Below are 18,780 nucleotides of genomic sequence, written 5' to 3' on the forward strand. Positions count from 1 at the left end.
ATTTGGAACTTGCCTAAATTACCAATCGCCATTAATTAAACAGAAATTGAAACTGTAGCAGTCCTTGAAACTGTATGAGGACGGAGAGTCAAGGCACCAAATCCTGAAACTAAATAATAATTTAAACTGAATATTATGTTTCAAGGTGTGTTGATGACTGCAATAAATTGGAATGGAAAAAACATGTCAGCAAATTGTGTCAGCGATATACAAAACCCACAGTTTAATCTATCAGCTACTTGAATTAATTATTAAATAGCAATCTAAATAAATCTAAATAACAGTCTGCTGGGAATATTTCAATGTAGACACAATAACAGCCATATTGTGTTTGTTTCTTTGTTTATATATACCCTACTTTTCTCCCCAATGTGTACTCACAGCAACATGACGTAGGTTAAGTTGAAAGAGAGCAACAGGCCCAAGGTCAACCATAAGGTTGCTTAGCACCACCCCTGGCTCCCAAGAGAAAATACTCTTTTAAAAATGCCATTGGGTGACAGTGTGACATCACTTTCAGGGAAAATCCAGAAGTGCCATCATTCCTCTCTAAAAATTGCCAAAAGCTGTATAATTTTACCATAGAGTTTCTGGCACTTCCTGGAGAGATGTGATGTCTCTTCCACGTTTTCCTCAGAAACGACATTACACCATCACTGACAGCAGCCCCCATGTCCTCACGCTTTTGTGTCAGAGTGGTAATTTGAACTCATTTCTCCTAGATCCTAGTCCAACATACTAACCATTATGGCACATTGGCTCCATGGAGATGCATAACCCGGTTTCTTTTTTCAAGTCCTGGGCCCAGGGCTACAAACCCTCATTACAGCTAGATTACCTTTCTCTGTTATATCACATGTATTTTTTCCTCCTCATCCATAAAAGCAATCAAGATGTGTGACATTTGTGGCCCTTGCTTTAAATGCACACACACAAGTGAATGCCATGTTTCGTGTCCACACTTGTGATGCATTCGCTCCCATCTGTTCAGGGCCGTATGATTCATAAGACTGACTAGGCCGAAGCCTAGGGGCCCTTCAGAGACTAGGGGCCCATCAATTTTTTTTACTGAGGCACACCCCCATATAAATTACCATTAATTGATTCTCTTATATAACCTCTACTAATAAGATAATTAATTGCTTCCTTATTGAAGTGAAACAAATTGTCTCTTATATTAAAACAATTATCCATAAATTATATATTTTAATAAATAATAACAATTTTATTCACTTCCAAATATTACAATAATGAACAATTACACCACCAAAATGTACCTTCCTTGCTTTACTCGCACAATAAAAATATTTTTAAAATTGTGAATAGAATTCTTCAGGAGACCCTCAAAATGGATATAGGGCTATGTACTGCAGTCTAGTACTTGCTGTACCAGCGTCAGGCTGCCAGCTGTAGTGGAGTGAAAGACTGACGTGCCAGAGTGGGCCCGAAATACCTAAAAGCCTAGGGGACCGGCCATGGGTTAATACGGCCCTGCATGTGTTGTTCCTTTTCCTAGCTGATAGGTTTCCTTACGCTCTGCTTCCATTTCTAATTCCTGCTTACATCTCAGTCTTCTTCCCACACTTGCTTCTCTAGCCCACCTGTCCTTCCACTACGAAGTGTTTTTATGATCTATGAATGGTCCATTGTGTGGCTTCTGGGAGACGGCAAGGAAAGCAGGGGAGAGGATTCTGGGCCCCCGGAGGAATTGGTGCCACGGACTCCTCTTCCTAACCTTTGCTTCCTTTAAACTCTATCCCCACCCACCCCTGTGTCATCTTCTGGTTTCTGAGTTAAAATTGAATTCATCTACTGGAGTTTTATAGTACTTGAGGAAAGACAGCCGGATGCTCCATTGCTTTCAGCTCTATGTGGTGCATTTCATCCAGGGCCGTGATGCATCCTTCTGAGAGTACCACTGCCTGGACCATGCAAAAGGTGGTGTGTGGTTTGATCCCTTGGAGGTGCATCTGTTGTGTCCAGAGTTTAGGCTACCCAACTGTATTAAGGTTAAAGACCACCATAACCACGTACCAAGTATGGGTGTATGCACACTTGTGCATCATAGTGCCTTAGACAAGAACCAATAGCTAATTTCCAAGCAAACTAGTGATAAGACGTTTGTCATTCAGTCCTGTATCCCACTCAAAGATCTCTACAGATCATGCTACACACCATATAGCTCTTACCATGACATCATGTGACATTTGTGATTCTTAACACACCGCTCCTTTTCACAGGGTGCCAAGGACTCTCCTGTGCGAAGAGCTGTGAAGGACACCCTTTCCAACCCGCAATCTCCACAGCCTTCACCATACAATTCTCCAAAACCACAGCATAAATTAACTCAAAGTTTCTTACCTCCTGGGTGGGAGATGCGAATAGCACCAAACGGCAGACCTTTCTTCATTGACCATAACACAAAGACCACAACATGGGTAAGCTGAATTCATCTCCTGTTTTTTTCTAGAATTGTATGCCAGAAAGCAGGGAAGGGGGAAAGGGTTCAGAGGCCACAGACGTCAGCCTTTCTGTTCAGCCTTCCCTTCTCAGTCGCTTTGCTAGCGAAGTCTGGCCTGATCTTTGTCCCTCCAGGATCAAGTCAGGATCTACTGACAGCACATCCTTGAACAGAAATGAGCCAGGTGACATAAGGAGGTGTGTGTGTGGCCGCCGTTGCCAGAAAAAGATTACCCAGTTTGAACTTTGCTGGGTATTAAAAGAGAAGAAAATATGTAATTGTGACATTTATGGGGGGAGGCAGGTCCTTCAAGAGTGTAGAGCCTAAGGGCCAAACTACAGGTTACCTGTGACATGAGTCAGTTCACGGTTCCTGTCTGTATGTGTGGAGCCCCACATGGGGCAAATATCCCCTTCCACCAGTGGCCATTTCAGCTTGGGAAAATGGTTCAGGAGGGGGAGGGCTGAAGCCCCCACCTCCGCACCGTAGTCCTGAGCCCCACTCTTGGGAATGTCCGTTCCCTGATGTCCTGTCTGTCTGCAAGGAGGATGCAGTCCGGTTAGGGGAACCTTGACCCAACTTGTATTAGAATTAGCATGTACTTTCGTCTTAAGCCCTTTGGTGATCTGTAGATCGAAACTTGCACTTTGAATTTTGATGTGGAGGCAGGGCAGATTCCATTGTAACGTGTTCTTGATAACCCACCTCCATGAGGATGCAGACCCCTGCATTCTGCTAGAACTGTGCTGAAACGCAGCTTGGAACTACATATCTTAACGTGGATCAACATTTTCAGTCAGTGGATGTGGTGGAAAGTGCTCATGGCCACCACCGAGGTCCAAAGTTCCAGGTACAGCAGTGGATCCAGAAGCATCTCAGGGTTTATAACTTGAGGCTCAGGGCCAATCTCAACCCCTTCTGTGATGGTGACAATTTTCACACTGCTTACTGGCCACGGAACATCGCGCCGAGCTCCCAGAACGCCAGCGTCTTCCTGGCGCGATTTCTTGCTAGAACGGCCGTTCTTATGCAAAATTGCGCCAGGAAGACGCTGTCATCTGGGAGCTCAGCACCATGTTCCGTGGCCGGTAAGCAGTGTGAAAACGGCCGGTGTGGTGGTTTCCCCCAGATCACAAGACCTGGCCCTGGGGAGACAAAACAAGGCCAGGCTCTGGGTGAGAGGGTGAGGTGGTCTGATAAAGCTGAGAAACCAGAAAAGGTGGAGCAAAGACAGAGGTAGGCAGGAAAGGAGACCTTGTAAATGTCAGAGCTAAGGTCTTGAAGCTGATGCAAAGCTAAGCTAGCAATCCAATCCCATGGATACCTAGGCATGTGCCCAGCAAAATCAGTGTGCTTCATCGTAACTAGCTCTGAAGCAAGTTTGGCTCTTATTGATACGACTAAAAATCTAACCAGCAGGAGTGTTCCTTGCTGGTGCAGAAAGGCAAACGCTGAACTGACATGTACCTAGATATATACTGGAAATTTCAAATGATGACTGTACGTTCAAAGAATTCAGATAAATCCAGACCAATAATTGTGCTCTTTCTGACAGGTCATACTTTTAAAAGGTTGCTTCTCCCATGTTGTTCTCAATGTAATCTCTTTAGAGATCACATCTAAGAAACCTATTCATTCTTATTCTTCCAAATATTCTTGAGTTATTGGCTTTCCTGGCCTTGTTTATTTCCCCAGATATTTGTGAAACAGAAAGGAGTGTACATTTGTCATGCCTTGCAGAAACTTTATATAAAATCCAATTTAATGCTATTGCACACAGCTGAGATGAAGCACAGAGATGGAAAGAGATAAGAATGGAACCAGGGTTGACTCGCCCGTGTACCATCACTCAAGGCTTTTCAGCCCCTATGGATCAGTCAACAGCACCCTGTGTAACTAATATTTAGCAGTGAGATTTTGAGTTTAATGTGACTGCACCATGGTTGTGGAACTGTCTTCGTTTGGTGTTTTCTAAAACCAGAGCCTGACTATCTTTTCAGTGTCCTGTCTCTGGCTCACTTCAAACATCACACCAAACTGTGGCTAGAGTAATTGTCTGATTGCAGGCCACTCCTCTAACCATACAGTGCTAAGCAGAGTTCCACTCTTCTAAGTGCACTGAAGTCAATGTGTAACACTTTTTAGGATTGTGCTGTAACTATAGTTAGGGATCTGAAGTCTTAGTTAACTTTTTCCACTCCATGGGTCTGACTTTGACTCTTGAAATCTGGACCGGAAACGTCCTCCTCTGTTACAGACTAGTGTGGTTACTCACCTGAAACTTAGTTAACTCTGGTTCCATAACTTAACTAGGGTTCCATGCAATGTCATCCTGGTTTAATCCTGCCTTGTTTTGCACTATGTCAGAAATGAACCCCTTTCCCCTCTCTGCAATGGCCACCGATTCATAACAGAAAGGAAGGACGTCTGTTTACCTGGACACCTCCACAGTACTTTGGAATGAAGTCACAAATGGGCCGGGGGTGGGGGGGGGGAGAACTAATGGTAAACTTGGGTCCGAGTACGTGAAATCCCATTGATCTTAATAGAGGATATATACTGAAAGCCAGCCATGGAATTTCAGCCATAACATTTAAACAGGTGCGTGAAAGTTCAACACATCCACTACCAAGCAATTTGATAGTAGCTGTTGGTTTAATGCTGCCAGGGGTGTCGAAACAATAACATATGGCTGAAAAGTATTTTGTGTTTGCTGAGTGACCAGCACAACCCGCCCCCCCCCCAACCCTTCAAAATTGTTGTGTATCTTGTTTTTATTGAGCTGCAAAACTGTGTAATGCTGACATTTTGTTGCAAGATTCAGCGTCCTGGAAGCGACGAACGGGGCGGTGACGTGGTTTTGATCATGACCGTAAATGTAAATATGCCGCAGGCTTTTGTCGCTTTTCTTATGGCAGCATGCTTGTCGTTGCAGGAAGACCCACGACTAAAATTCCCCGTCCACCTGAGATCAAAAGCGTCTTTAAACCCCAACGACCTGGGCCCTCTTCCTGTAAGAAATCATGTTTCTGTGTCCGTACAGGTGCAAGCCGTATGCTTGCTTCATGCGTGGGAGCTGATCAGTGTGTGCTAGTTGACAAATGTTCGCTTTGTAGAAATAAAAAGCCCCACTGTGAACAGAGATGATAATTTCCTAGAACATCTAGCAGTGCTTCTGAAGTGGTCACCCTACTCCCTACACCCCATTCAGCTGTGATGTGTACAAGATACAAATTAGCCGGAGCTGAAAGTTAAAACGCAGCAAATGGCTTTAGTGCTGGCTGTGGAGTCTGGAAGCTTGCAGAGAGTTGCTACCAAAACAGAAACAGTCAACAAGGTTTAATCAGAGCAGAGAAGGAACAACACACGACAACAGGGAACATAGTTAATTTTGTAACGTGTTATCGGCTTGCAGATTGTGTGTGTGTGTGTGTGTGTGTATCTTGTTTTGCGTTTGTTTTTGTAGGACTTCACAAATCCAGCTTAATATTTGAGCCCCCTTTTGCAGTACAAGTGGATTGCCTGCTTTGTGGGCTAATTTGCATACATAAATGACAGCTTTGCATTTCATGCCGAAAGTAAATCCCCTCTGAGAGGCAAACGTCTAGGAAAGTCGTACTTATAGAGCCCAAAGGCCCTGTTGTTCGTTCTTGCCAGCGTAAATATCAGTGCCAGCCTCACCGCTGCAGACAGCTTCAGACACCGCTGCAGAAGGCTTCCTTCGCACATTTATGTTGCCTTATCAGAAAGCAAGGGAACATTTCAACATGATCAGCTGTTTGTACTTGACTGTGGTTTAGGAACTGTACAAGTCAGATCACTGGCTCACCTTAGCCCCTCAGAACCGTCACCAGAGGAGCAACCACTCTTGAGCCTCTCAAGCAGAGGCCTTTCCCATCCTAGGTAATTGGGAAGAGGTCCTCTTAATGGAGGTTGCCAGAGCTTGCAGCTGTAACCTTCTTCCTGTAAATCATGGGCTGTGTTCTCTCCTTAGTACTATTATCACGTCTTTCTGTTGCGAGCACTGCTGCCCACAGTAGAATTCATGTAGCTCTCCAAGACCAAAGCAGCTGTTCTTTTCATTAAGCCATTCTGATTCTTTTTAAAAGGCACATGGATGCTTATGGGTCTCACATCTCTTTTGGAAGCCCTGTAGCCTAGGCTTTCTCTTGCTGTACTGGCTAACAATTCATAATGAGGAGAAACTTTGAAAATGTGAAGCCCCTACAGTCTGGTATAGCCCATTCTGCCACCCTGTAAGGTTGCCAGCCAAGGCCTAGCAACCCATGGGAAACCGAGAGGGACAGGACTTATGCAAACAGATTTCCTCAATACTGGAATGTCACTTCCTGCCCATTTCCCCCCTACTGCCCTGTCAAGTGGCAACAGGGTGTCCAGGTTGCCTGCCAAAGTGGGGAATCTATTACAAAAACAAACCGTGACTTATTGACTAATCCAATTAAAGATACAAGGTAACAACATGTACAATAAAGTCTATATCAATCTTAAAGAAACTCTAAGTTGGTTATGTTGCTGGCAGCAGTCAATAAATAGAGGATACAGCACATGAAGCAAATAACAGCTACATACATACAGAAATTCAAAGTGCAATATTGCTTGTAAGTTTCATATCCTAAAGTGTAAGTGCTAGCTTCAATGGACCAGACCTCCTATAACCACAGAGTTCAACTCAAAAGTATTAGGTAACAAACCAGAATACAACAGTATACATAAATGCCAGTAACAGCTATGAGCTTGTTCATGAGAGTTTCCAAAGAATGAGTAGTAACTACATCCAATCTTTAATTGGATTAGTCAGTAAGTCACAGTTTGTTTTTGTAATTGGTATCTTTTCTGTTATTCTCTCTATAGTGGGGAACCTGGCATCCATAGCTACCTCGTTCCCTGTGTTTCGTGTATAGACCAGGCCTAGCTGAATCCAACTTGGTAAAAGAGAGTCGTTGGACATAACTCGTAGTCTTGTTTTCCCTTTGACTATTCAAATATCGTTGGTGTGGACTCACAGCCCAGGGTCAACCAGCCGGGGCCTATCTAGGCATTCCTGTTTCCCCTGGTTCTCCATTTCTCACCTCTTACGTACCAATGCTTAATGTTAACCAACATATTTAAAACTGAGATATAGAATATACATAGCAGGTTTGTACGAAAGCATCAAGGGAGCCTGTCAGCAGCTAGGAGTACATGTTATGAAATGGGAAGCTCGTAGTTCAAATTTCACCTCAGTCTCAGTTTTGCTAGATAGCTTTGGTCAAGCAGTTTCCTCCTCTCTCAACTCCAGTATGGGTTATTGGCAGTGATTTTTGCCGGATGTAGTGGTTGTAAGCAGGGCTTTTTTTCTGGAAAAAGAGGTGGTGGAACTCAGTGGGTTGCCCTCGGAGAAAATGGTCACATGACTGGTGGCCCCACCCCCTGAACTCCAGACAGAGGGGAGTTTAGATTGCCTTCCGCACCACATTCCAGCTGAAAAAAAGCCCTGGTTGTAAGGATTACTGAGAATTTGTGGCACCTGTTTTGTTTATTCAAAGTACTACAGCAATGATTAGCGCTGATATTCCTGGCCATATCCATTTTACCACAGACCTCACTCCAGAAAATTCCTTTTGGGTCTGACGTAGGGAATAAAAACCATAATGCCACCTAACTCTGCATTTCCAATTTTTTTTCTAATATTGATACATGTCTTAATAATGATGATAAAATTGCCAGCATCAAGTAAGCCATCTTTGTGAAAGTTTCTCCTGAAAATAGATATGGGTTCAGTCAAAACATCTCATGAGATCATGGTTTAAGTAAATGAACTGTGGTTGGTGGGGTTATATGAATCAAGTCCACTCCACCGTTAGGGTCCATCAAACTTGGACCTGGTTTAGAAGTCACATATGGTTTTGCATGATCTTAATTGAACCTTGTGTTAATTCTGGCTTATTCCCCAGTGACATCCTTGTTAATCTGATACAGTTTGGCCTAGAGTTGCCAGGCAACTAGTGGGAGGGAACGGGCAGGGACATAGTGTAATGACATCACTTCCGGGGAATACCCAGAAGCTAGGGTGGTAGCTCTAGGAATTGCTAGACTTCCGGGAATTGCTGGGAATACCCAGAAGTGATCTTATTATGCAAGTGATACCAGAAAGGTTTTTGGGGGTGGGTGGGCTAGTTTGGACCCAGGCAGGGCTTTTTTTTCTGGGAAAAAGTGACAATGATGTCACTTTGGGTCAGCTGGAACAAGAGGGGAGTTCGTTAAAGTTTAAATGACCCTCGGCGAAAATGGTCACATGGCCAGTGCCCTGCCCCCTGATCTCCAGACAGAGGGGAGTTTAGATTGCCTTCCGCACCAGCGGCGCACAGGACAATCTAAACTCCCTTCTGTCTGGAGATCAGGGAGCGGGGCCACTGGCCATGTGACCATTTTCAAGAGGTGCCGGAACTCCGTTCCACCGCATTCCCGCTGAAAAAAAGCCCTGGACCCAGGTATCCCACACTTAAGGCCTCCATGTGGATTTTCAAAGTACCTGGTTTTCTTAATTAACAGCCCTTGTAGGCTACTAATAGAAAGCTATAACTCAGCAAGAAAACCCACGAAAACTGACTAGGTCTACTTAAAGAAAATTAGTACATATAATGGCTGTGTAATACATTCAAGGATCCAATAAAGACCCTTCTGAAAAGATTATAGGAACAGTCAATTATATTTATAGAGGGACTCTCTGTACTGTGAGAGAGTGAATTCTCAAAGTGCTAACCAAATGGACCAAATAATTCATATAAAAAAAGGTAAAGATAGTCTTCTGTGCAAGCACCGTGTCATTACTGACCCATGGGGGGACATTGCATCACAACGTTTTCTTGGCAGACTTTTTACGGGGTGGTTTGCCATTGCCTTCCCCAGTCATATAGAAGGCAGCAAAGCCAGTATTTGTTTGGGCAAGCCAAGATTTGGGAGATTGAGCTGGATCCTGGTTTTGTAAACGAACCTAGCGAATGTAAGCCATAGTTTGCATGGTGGCTGAACCAAGCCCCTAGTTTAGTCAAGCCATCGTTAATTTTTATGGACAGATTTTCCAAAACTGGCCTTCTATGTTTCAAGTTAACAGGGGGGAAAACCTGGAGATGATCCAGCCTTAACTCCAGTCCTTTTAATTCTGCTCAGTGGATAAAATTAATGTAAATATTATTTTAAAGTTTATGAGGCAAACCAGGAATTCGAGTGTGGCTCAGAATCTCCACATCCATTGAGTAGATCTGGGTATAAATTCTTTCCATACTCATGTTTTTATATCGGAGAAAGTGTCTCAGGTGAGAGCTGGTATGAATGGAAATTGTCACGTGGAAAGCAGCTTGTAGACTTCTGATGAACAAATGATATCGTTCCTTCTTTTTGAACACAGAGTACCGTTCTCTGTGAGTGCCTTCTGTATGCTTTCTGAATGTTATGGCCATGCTTCTCGTAATTGGTTACAGAATAATTTCCTAATCCAGCATTTTTTTTATGAGCATAGAAACGCAGTGTAAGCATGGAAACTTCCCAACACTTCATTCAGTGAAAGAAACAGGTCTGTCTGCGCTTTCCTTCTCCAAGAATTCCCTTAGTTTGGAATATGGGAAGCCCCATGAGTACATCACATGGTTCACTGATCTCCGGATCAGAGTATTAAAACTACACCCAACAGCCTTCTAAGCCCATTGACTTCAATAGACCTAGAAGCGCATAAGGATGTCACTGTTAAACTTTCGAACCATTGTAGTATGGGAAGGGAGGGGAGGGAAAGGATTTGCCTGCTTTAAAAATAAATATTATTTCCTGTTGCTGATGTGTTTTTTTCCTGTTGTTGTTCTTTTAATTACAGCCTGGTTGGGAGGAAAGGATACATTTGGACGGAAGAACGTTTTATATAGATCATAGTAAGTAGGCCGCACAGGTTCTGCAGCCAGTAGGTGAAGGGAGGTAATGCAATATTGAAGTGAAAGCTTTGTAATTTTACTCTTCATTTAGGAAGCCAGGTGTTGATATGTGGCGACATTCATACCCGAGACTTAGTGCCCTCCTACGGTACTGTATAATTCACCAAAAGCTTGCTTTTAATTGGCTCATCAAGCTTTGTCCCGATTTGATCTTGTGAAGCATTAACATTTCTTCTTTGTGGTTGTTTTTTGTTGAACTCTCTTTGGATTTTTTTATTTGGTGTTGTGGATGGATCCCATGGCTTCTATGCACTTCTATTAATAAATGAAAGCACACCCTAGGAATAGAAAATAAGATGAGAAATCAAATGGATGCAGCCACGAGTCTATCTGTGGAAGGCAGTAGAAGAAATTTTCAATAGAACCATTAACCCCCCTTAAATTATTCCAAAAAGAAAAGAGAAGAAAGAAAAGGGCTTGGGGCAATGCCAGTTCTGACCTTATTTTCTATTTGTGGCATGTTTCTCTTGCACCCACCCTGTTAATCTCTATCCACTTCTGTTCCTTGAAGTTCCAGTGTAAATGGTGTTTCATTGTAGACATGTCCTATGACGGAACAAGTGTGTGGATCTTTGTTGTGTTTTGGCTATCCAGTGGCAATAGAAAATAACTGTTCAGCTGGGAGTGTTTGTGAATTTTTTTTTCTTGTTGTAAATACACATATTCCTCTTCCAAGCAGAGAAATATAGGGCAAGCTAGAGGGAAAGGTGTATTGAACCTGTGAAATTAACCTCTTAAAATCAATGCACCGGTATCGTAGCCTTGGTTTTCCAGGAATCTCCATAGAATTAACCTTTAGGACTATCATTAGTTGCATAATGTATGCCTGTATGAAGTAGTTTATGGATTTGCAAGTGCATGAATTGCTTTTAAGTAGTATCATGACTTTAAAGTAAGGAGTGGAATTGATGATAATTCTCCAGGGAGCGCTAGCTTGATCTATAAAAAGAACTCCTCTGGAATTAACAAAGAAATGCCTGAAATGCACCATTGATTGTTCCTAGCAGTAGCTAAGAGTTCAAACGCATCAACTGGTGACATCACTGTTCACATGTTCGGTCCTCCAGGCCTAAATTGGCGAGCCTGGGCATCTGTGTGTGCAGCATGTCACACTGTGCTGGCACAAGATGCTGCATCTTACGCATTTAATTTCTGCTGCCAGAGATTCAAAGATGCAGTTTGCAGCCATGCAAATGTATTTTTGTTCCGCTAGAGCAAAATGGACATTCCCAGCATACTTAAGGGGGGGGGGGGGATAGAGTGCACAATGCACTTTAACCCCATTTCCAAATTAAAAATGTCCCCAAACCTATTCAAAGTCCTGGCTGTAGCACGGCCTGTACGCAAGACCGATTTATTGAGGCTCCTTGTAGCCCTGTGCTCACCTTGCTGCAGGTAAGTCCCATGCATGGCATAGACATACCATGTAACAGAGGGAGGGCAGAGCGCTGGCACATCAGTACTGAAGGCCAGGTTAGTTCTGGTGCTCCAGCTGAGCTCTATCACAGGTACAAGGGGTCAGCTTGCCCCCCCCCCTTGCGGGGCTGGGGCAGCGCTCCCTGATCCTATGGATGAATGCTTCACCAGCATCCCGTTGCCTTCTGGAAACATTTGCAAAACTGACATCTCAGCTCAACCCCACCCCCTTGCCCGTGTGCTTATCAAAGTTTTGGGTGTCAAAGTTTCCCAGAGAGTATGTTACAAGACTTAAATTTGCTAAAAACCCACTTGCTTCTCCCACCGTGCAGTCTCACCGGGATATCCTTCTAAGTTCATTGATGTCTTTGGGCTTGGAAGGGTTTAACCATGTTTAGGGTTGTGCTGTCTGAAATCACTTTGCAGATTGCCAAACCAATCTGTGTCCAGCAAAGGGCAAAATGATAGTGTCAGAACTAATCACGTACGGTTGGTCTGTGATAACACCGACCTCAATTTAAAAAGCAGTACCAAGCCAAACGCTGGCTTCATTAATATTTGCAGCTGTGTGTTCACTCTGTTTGAAAGGGAAAGCGTCCTCAATCATACAAAGTACTTTCCCCACAATGCTGTGGCCCTGTAGCACTCTTTCCCCAATTGCTTGTAAAAATATCATTTTATTAAAATATCAATTTGTTCTTCAGAATCTGTACCAGTGAACTGATGGACAAATAATTTTGAACTCCTAGCGTAATTTATTTTTTGTGCTGCCAAAGAACCCGAGATTGTTGTCTATACTCCTTTATCTCGTAAATGCCTTAGATATTAAAGACCTTAATCACTTCCAAAGGCTCTGATATGCTTGGAGCTAACATTGCAAAAGCTTGAGAATCAGGCTAAAGGAAATTCAATTTCCAGCATGTTGTTTTCCCCCAGGAATTTCTTACTTGGATAGATTACTTCCTGTTGTTATCACGGAAGGAGTGATCCTAGTCACCGCACTAAATGATCCACCCGCAGTGGGCAAACAGAAGAGCCTTCCCCTTGCACAGAGGCATCTTTGCAATTATAACAAGTAACTCTATCCAGTAGAAGAGCCTTCCACCTTTGAATCCAGCCCACTATAAATGATCCTATTGAGCAGAAGTTTGTCCACTTTGAATCCAAACAATTATAATGAGGAGAAAAGCCTTCTGCTTACAGAACGGCTCCGTTGGATCCAACCCTTGCCTTCTACTACAGTTTTTAGAAACAATGATTCCTAAACTAACAGCAGTTCAGTGGTATTGTTAATTAACAGCAAGGTCCAGTCACTCTCACCCTACCTGGGATAGCCCAGGTGAGCCTGATCTTATCAGATCTCAGAAGCTAAGCAGAGTTGGCCTTGATTAGTATTTGGACAGGAAACCTCCAGAGCAGACCAGGGTTGCAGAGGCAGGCAATGGCAAACCACCTCTATTAGTCTTTTGCCATGAAAACCCTGCCAGGGGGTCACCATAAGTCAGCTATGACTTGAGGGCACTCTCCACCACCAGTCACTGTCAGATCCATGTCTCATGGATCCCTCATTGTTCACCTAACCCTCGTCTCAGGAGACGCACATCCTCTGGAGGTACACGTATTCTCTCTTTCATGCCCTAATGAATTAATTTAGTTAATTAAACCATTTAACCCAGGTTTTCTCCCCTCTGGTGACTCATAATGGACTTACGAGATCATTGCAAAAACGCAGCTTAAATAAAACAGAAACAATACACACTGTGACATTTCAACATCATGGGCTAGTCCTGAGCTGGCTGGCCAGGCTGATTTGAAGCCAGAGGTGACAAGCCACAAGCTAAGAGCCAGATGACCAAGATCGCATGCCAAAGGCTTGTGCCTCCAGCCACGCTCTGGATGAACAGCTGGCACAGAGGAACGGTTAATCAGCCGGGATCTTCTCCAGCTGTAAAATGGAGGGAAGGGAGAAGGCTGTGGTAAGCCATTTTGGGTCCCTGTTGGAGAGAAAATCCCCAACTAAAGAAAACTTTAAAAAAGAAGAATAGATTTCTTAATAGTTCTGATTCAGTCATCTTGGTTTTAATTAACTGTACTCTATTTAGATTTCTAGCCTTCTCTATCTGCTAGGGCTTCTATCGCATTATTTTGTTGTTCCTGAGTTACATTAATATATTTATTTGTTTAAAACATCTGTGTGCTGCATATCCACCCAAATACGGTCCCCAAAGTGGCAATATTGTAATATCACATAGGATCCAAAAAATCACAAGCAGTTCTCTGGTAATGGAATTGGCCTTTTTTGATTGGCTGTTTCTCACTAAACAGTGGGATGGGGTTTTAATGAATGGGGTGTATGTAAATCCCAACCACTCCCACACACACCCCCGAACCTTGGAGAAGGTAGTTACAAGGAGACAGGCAAGAAGCAGAAATGTTTGTTAGCAAATCAAAAGCTGGATGGGAAAAGAATGATGCAAGAGGACTCAAGTTGCGGTTTTCCGTTTTTAATTACAGATAATAAAATTACTCAGTGGGAAGATCCACGGTTGCAGAATCCTGCTATCACTGGTCCAGTAAGTATTGTATATGCCATTGGAATACTTTTGAGGCAGGGTCACCAATAGCTCGCCACGCTTCAGACCACAGCAGGCAGAGGAGAGCAGTGGCTCAGTGGGAGAGCATCTGCTTGGCATGCAAAAGGTCCTAGGTTCAATCTCCAGCCTCTCTTGTTAAAAAAAAATCAGGTAGGAGGTGATGCGAAAGACCTCTGGAAAAGCCGCTGCCAGTCTGAGTAGACAATGGCCGTCGTCACACGGGCTTCTATTTAGCGCGAAAATGGCGCAATTTCCCAGCAAACACCCACCTTATTCCAACACTGTAGCGATTTCCTCTCTTCTGCTTTGTGCTTGATAGTCGCGATATTTTGCGCCTCAGTGTGAATGCCTCACATCGATGTTTTTCGCCTCGCTACGCCATAGGCCCACCCTTTTTTTCTCTCCTCAGTCCCAGAATCCATTTCTCCCACGACTCCCCTTTTTTTTTTTGTAATAATGTCCTTATATCGCTATAACGATATCACACAATGAAAATTTTCTGCTGAAGAAAACAAGTAAAAATGACTGAATTGCCATTAGAGAAATTTTTATTTTAACCCAAAACCACACCTCGCTAAAAATGGCCGTGTTCAGTCATTTTCCGGGTTTTTTTTAACATTACGGTTGGGCTACCGGCATGTTTATCTAAAGTTATTCCGTTATAGTGGAATTAAACGCCAAAAAAAAAATTTTAAAAGGGGGAGGAGCTGCTTCTGCGCCCATTAGGGAGAACGGAACAGAGCGCTTAGGTGTGGACAGCTGGGAGCGCGAAGAAACGTGAGGTGACCCAAAGAAACGTTACTGTGCCGATATCAGCGATGACGCTATATGCTGTAAATTTAATGGAACAGATGCCCATATGACGACGGCCAATACTGACTTTGATGGACTGATGGTCTGAGACAGTATAAGGCAGCTTCACATGTTGGTCTGAGACAGTATAAGGCAGCTTCACTTCATATATAGTAAACCTGAACAGCTTACCTTGAGTAGTCAATCCACCATCTTTGCTCACCCTCCACATGCTCTTGTGTGTTGAATTCAGGGCCCTTCCAGATCATATGCAATAGACTGTAGCAATCATACTGCCGTAGAGATTGGATCTAGGTCCCTCCTCACCGATAGGAAATTCCCAAGTAACTGGCAAGTGTGACCGAGCGGCTAAGAGGCTACACTGAAAGCTAAGAAGCCTGTTGGCCCAAATGCCCAAACTTCATAGATGGCCTTAAGCAAGACCGCATTTTCTTCCCCTGCCTGCATTATTGGGACAGTAAACCTGAACCTGACCTGGATAGCCCAGGCAAGCTTGATGTAAGTCAGATCCTGGAAGCTAAGCAAGGTGGACCTTGGTTCGTAATTGGATGGGAGACTTCTAAGGAAGACAAGGGTTGCTATGCAAAGGCAGGCAATGGCAAACCACCTCTGTTAGTCGCTTGCCTTGAAAACCCCAGCAGGGTCACCATGAGTCAGCTATGACTTGACGGCGCTCTTTACCACCAATTCAGACCTATATGTTGTGGGATAATTTTACTTACACTTCTATTCCACCTTTCCTCCAAAGGGTAGCATACTCCCTCCCTCCCCTCGCTCGCTCTTTTGCTCACAACAGCCCATGAGGTAGGTTAAGCTGAGAGAGTGGACTTTGATCCCAGTTTTCCAAAATCCTAATGTGACATGCTGGGAAGGGGCTGTGGCTCCGTAGTAGACCCTCTGATTAGCATACAGGAGGCTCCAGCAGCTTGAGTTAAAAGGCTAGATATTAGGTGATGTGAAAGACCTGAACTTGAGATCTTGGAGATCCACTGCTAGTCTGAGTAGGTAATACTGACCTTGCTAGAAACCAGTGATTCAGTATAATACCGCTTCATGTGTTCACATGTAACTACTAAACTATATTAGCTTTCCGGTCTAGATGTAATACATGTGTAATGTGCATGGAACACCTTAACATGCTATATCAAAATTATGGTTATTATTTATTATTTCCTTGTGCATCTGGATGCCGTGCCGGCACAGATGGCTGCAGTTTCTTTTAATGTTCAGATCAGACACATAGCAAATCATTTTTCCATTTGAAGCCTTCCAGAGCTTGCTGGACTTCAAACACGCTTCTGCACCTAGATCAGAGAGATTTTGTAGAGGCAGAATTTCTTCTCATCGGGTCTGCTTCGCATGCTGCTGTGGTGGCTTGGAACGGTGGATGAGAGCCATGTGCCCTGGACAGCACCTGCCACAGATCTCACTTCCTGTTCTGCTAAATCTTATTTTTATGCAAAATCAGTGGTTTTCTATGGGAAGTTTTAGAGGAAAAAGCAAGCTTCATGGCAGAGAATGTCCAGGGTGCATGGAACACGTTCACAGGATCCATGCCTGAGCCTGGGAGATTCCTATTAAGATCTTGCCTGTGCTACACACCCACTAGGTGGCTTGCAACAACAGTCATGGCCTCAGCCCCTGTCTGCAACCTATGAGTATAGTAATACAGGCATACCTTGCCAGGCTGTTGTAAGGTTGCCAGCCCCCAAGTGGGGCCTGGTGATCTCTCAGAATTACGACTAATCTCCAGACTACAGAGATCAGCGGCCCTGGAGAAAATGGCAGCTTTGAATGGTGGATTCTATGGCATTATACTCTGCTGAACTCTCTCCCCTACACAAACCCTGCCCTCCCCAGGTTCCACCCCCAAGTCTCCAGGAATTTCCCAGCCCAAAGTTGGCAACCCTAGTTATAAGGATAATGTATGTCAAGTGTTTAAACAATGAAAGTTCCAAGTGTTGCTATGTCATGCTAAGGGAATTTTTCCTTCTCAGTTTCAAGAACGGCTCTTCCCATATCGCCATGCCAGATTGTTGTTTTCAGTTTCCAGGGGGCAAGGGGTCGTTACATGGGCATATTTAGTACTTGAAGATGCCTTACCCATACTCCATTTATTATTTATATATCTGGTGTCGGGCATAGATCCTGGAGACCTGAGTTCCAATCCCCACATAGGCAAGAAGCTTGCTGAGCAACCTGGAGCTAGCCACAGTCTCTCAACTTAACCTGCCACACAGGCTTGTCTTTGAGGATAAAAAGGGCCAGGGGAGAACTATGTATGCTATTCTGGCCACCTTGTAGGAAGGAGCGGAGGTGATGAATTGCAGAAGGCCATGTTCTGACACGTGAGCTTTCTCTTGTGAAAATATTCCATTTGCTGAGGAACTGCATTTATGAGCAGATGAAGACTTCCATCTGTATGCTGGCACTGTGTTCGTCTGCTCTTCCTTCTGGTGTTCTGGAGCCATGCCAGGTGGCATCTTTTCTCAAACCAAGGCCATAGTTTGCCACCAAGTAGGCATTAGTTACTGAGATTCCCCCCTGCCCCTGAAAATGATCTGGTTCCAGAATAGGGAGAAATACTACATTTAGTCAGGGCTTTTTTTTCTGGGAAAAGAGGTGGTGGAACTCAGTGGGTTGTCCTTGGAGAAAATGGTCACATGGCTGGTGGCCCCGCCCCCTGATCTCCAGACAGAGGGGAGTTTAGATTGCCCTCCGCGCTGCAGCGCGGAGGGCAATCTAAACTCCCCTCTGTCTGGAGATCAGGGGGCGGGGCCACCAGCCATGTGACCATTTTCAAGAGGTTCCAGAACTCCGTTCCACCGTGTTCCAACTGAATAAAAGCCCTGCATTTAGTAATCCACCCTCCCACTGGCCCCCTGGTGATAAGAGTAAAAAAAAAAAGTGGATAAGCTATGTATCTTAATTTGGCATCCCTGATAAATGAGGCCAATTATTTTGCTATTAGAAACAGCGATGTGGGATACATTTATTTATACAGCATCATAACAGGCCTGGCCTTCTGGGACCTGGAGCAAGAAATTCTCCATTTGTAAAAAAAAAAGAAAAAGAAAAAGTGATTGCAGACACATGCCACAGGAGCATATCTTCTGTTTGTTCAGAACTGTGGTGGTCTTTGAAGAATCATAGAATCATAGAATTATAGAGTTGGAAGGGGCCATACAGACCATCTAGTCCAACCCCCTGCCCAGTGCAGGATCAGCCTAAAGCATCTCTGACAAGTATTCATCCAGCCTCTTCTTGAAAACTGCCAGTGAGGGGGAGCTCACCACCTCCCTAGGCAGCTGATTCCACTTCTGAACTACTCTGACGGTGAAAAAGTTTTTCCTAATATCCAGCCGGTACCTTTGTGCATGTAGTTTAAGCCCATTGCTTCGCGTCCTATCCTCCGCTGCCAACTGGAACAGCTCCCTGCCCTCCTCCAAATGACAGCCTTTCAAATATTTAAAGGGAGCGATCATGTCCCCCCTCAACCTACTCTTCTCCAAAC

The 18,780-nt window shown here is 44.1% G+C and overlaps 1 protein-coding gene across 7 annotated transcripts in view; it reads left to right on the forward strand.

Moving 5' to 3' along the window:
• The window catches only part of NEDD4L (NEDD4 like E3 ubiquitin protein ligase), a 334,192-nt gene that overhangs the window by 275,485 nt on the left and 39,927 nt on the right, over positions 1-18,780 (forward strand). For all 7 annotated transcript variants that reach the window (XM_054987386.1, XM_054987387.1, XM_054987388.1 and 4 more), the window contains 4 exons: positions 2,241-2,438; positions 5,397-5,474; positions 10,329-10,383; positions 14,374-14,432. In XM_054987386.1, coding sequence (XP_054843361.1) covers positions 2,241-2,438; positions 5,397-5,474; positions 10,329-10,383; positions 14,374-14,432 — 390 coding nt within the window. The remainder of the gene's footprint in view (positions 1-2,240; positions 2,439-5,396; positions 5,475-10,328; positions 10,384-14,373; positions 14,433-18,780) is intronic.

Source organism: Eublepharis macularius, chromosome 8 (assembly GCF_028583425.1).
Source record: "Eublepharis macularius isolate TG4126 chromosome 8, MPM_Emac_v1.0, whole genome shotgun sequence".
NCBI lineage: Eukaryota > Metazoa > Chordata > Lepidosauria > Squamata > Eublepharidae > Eublepharis > Eublepharis macularius.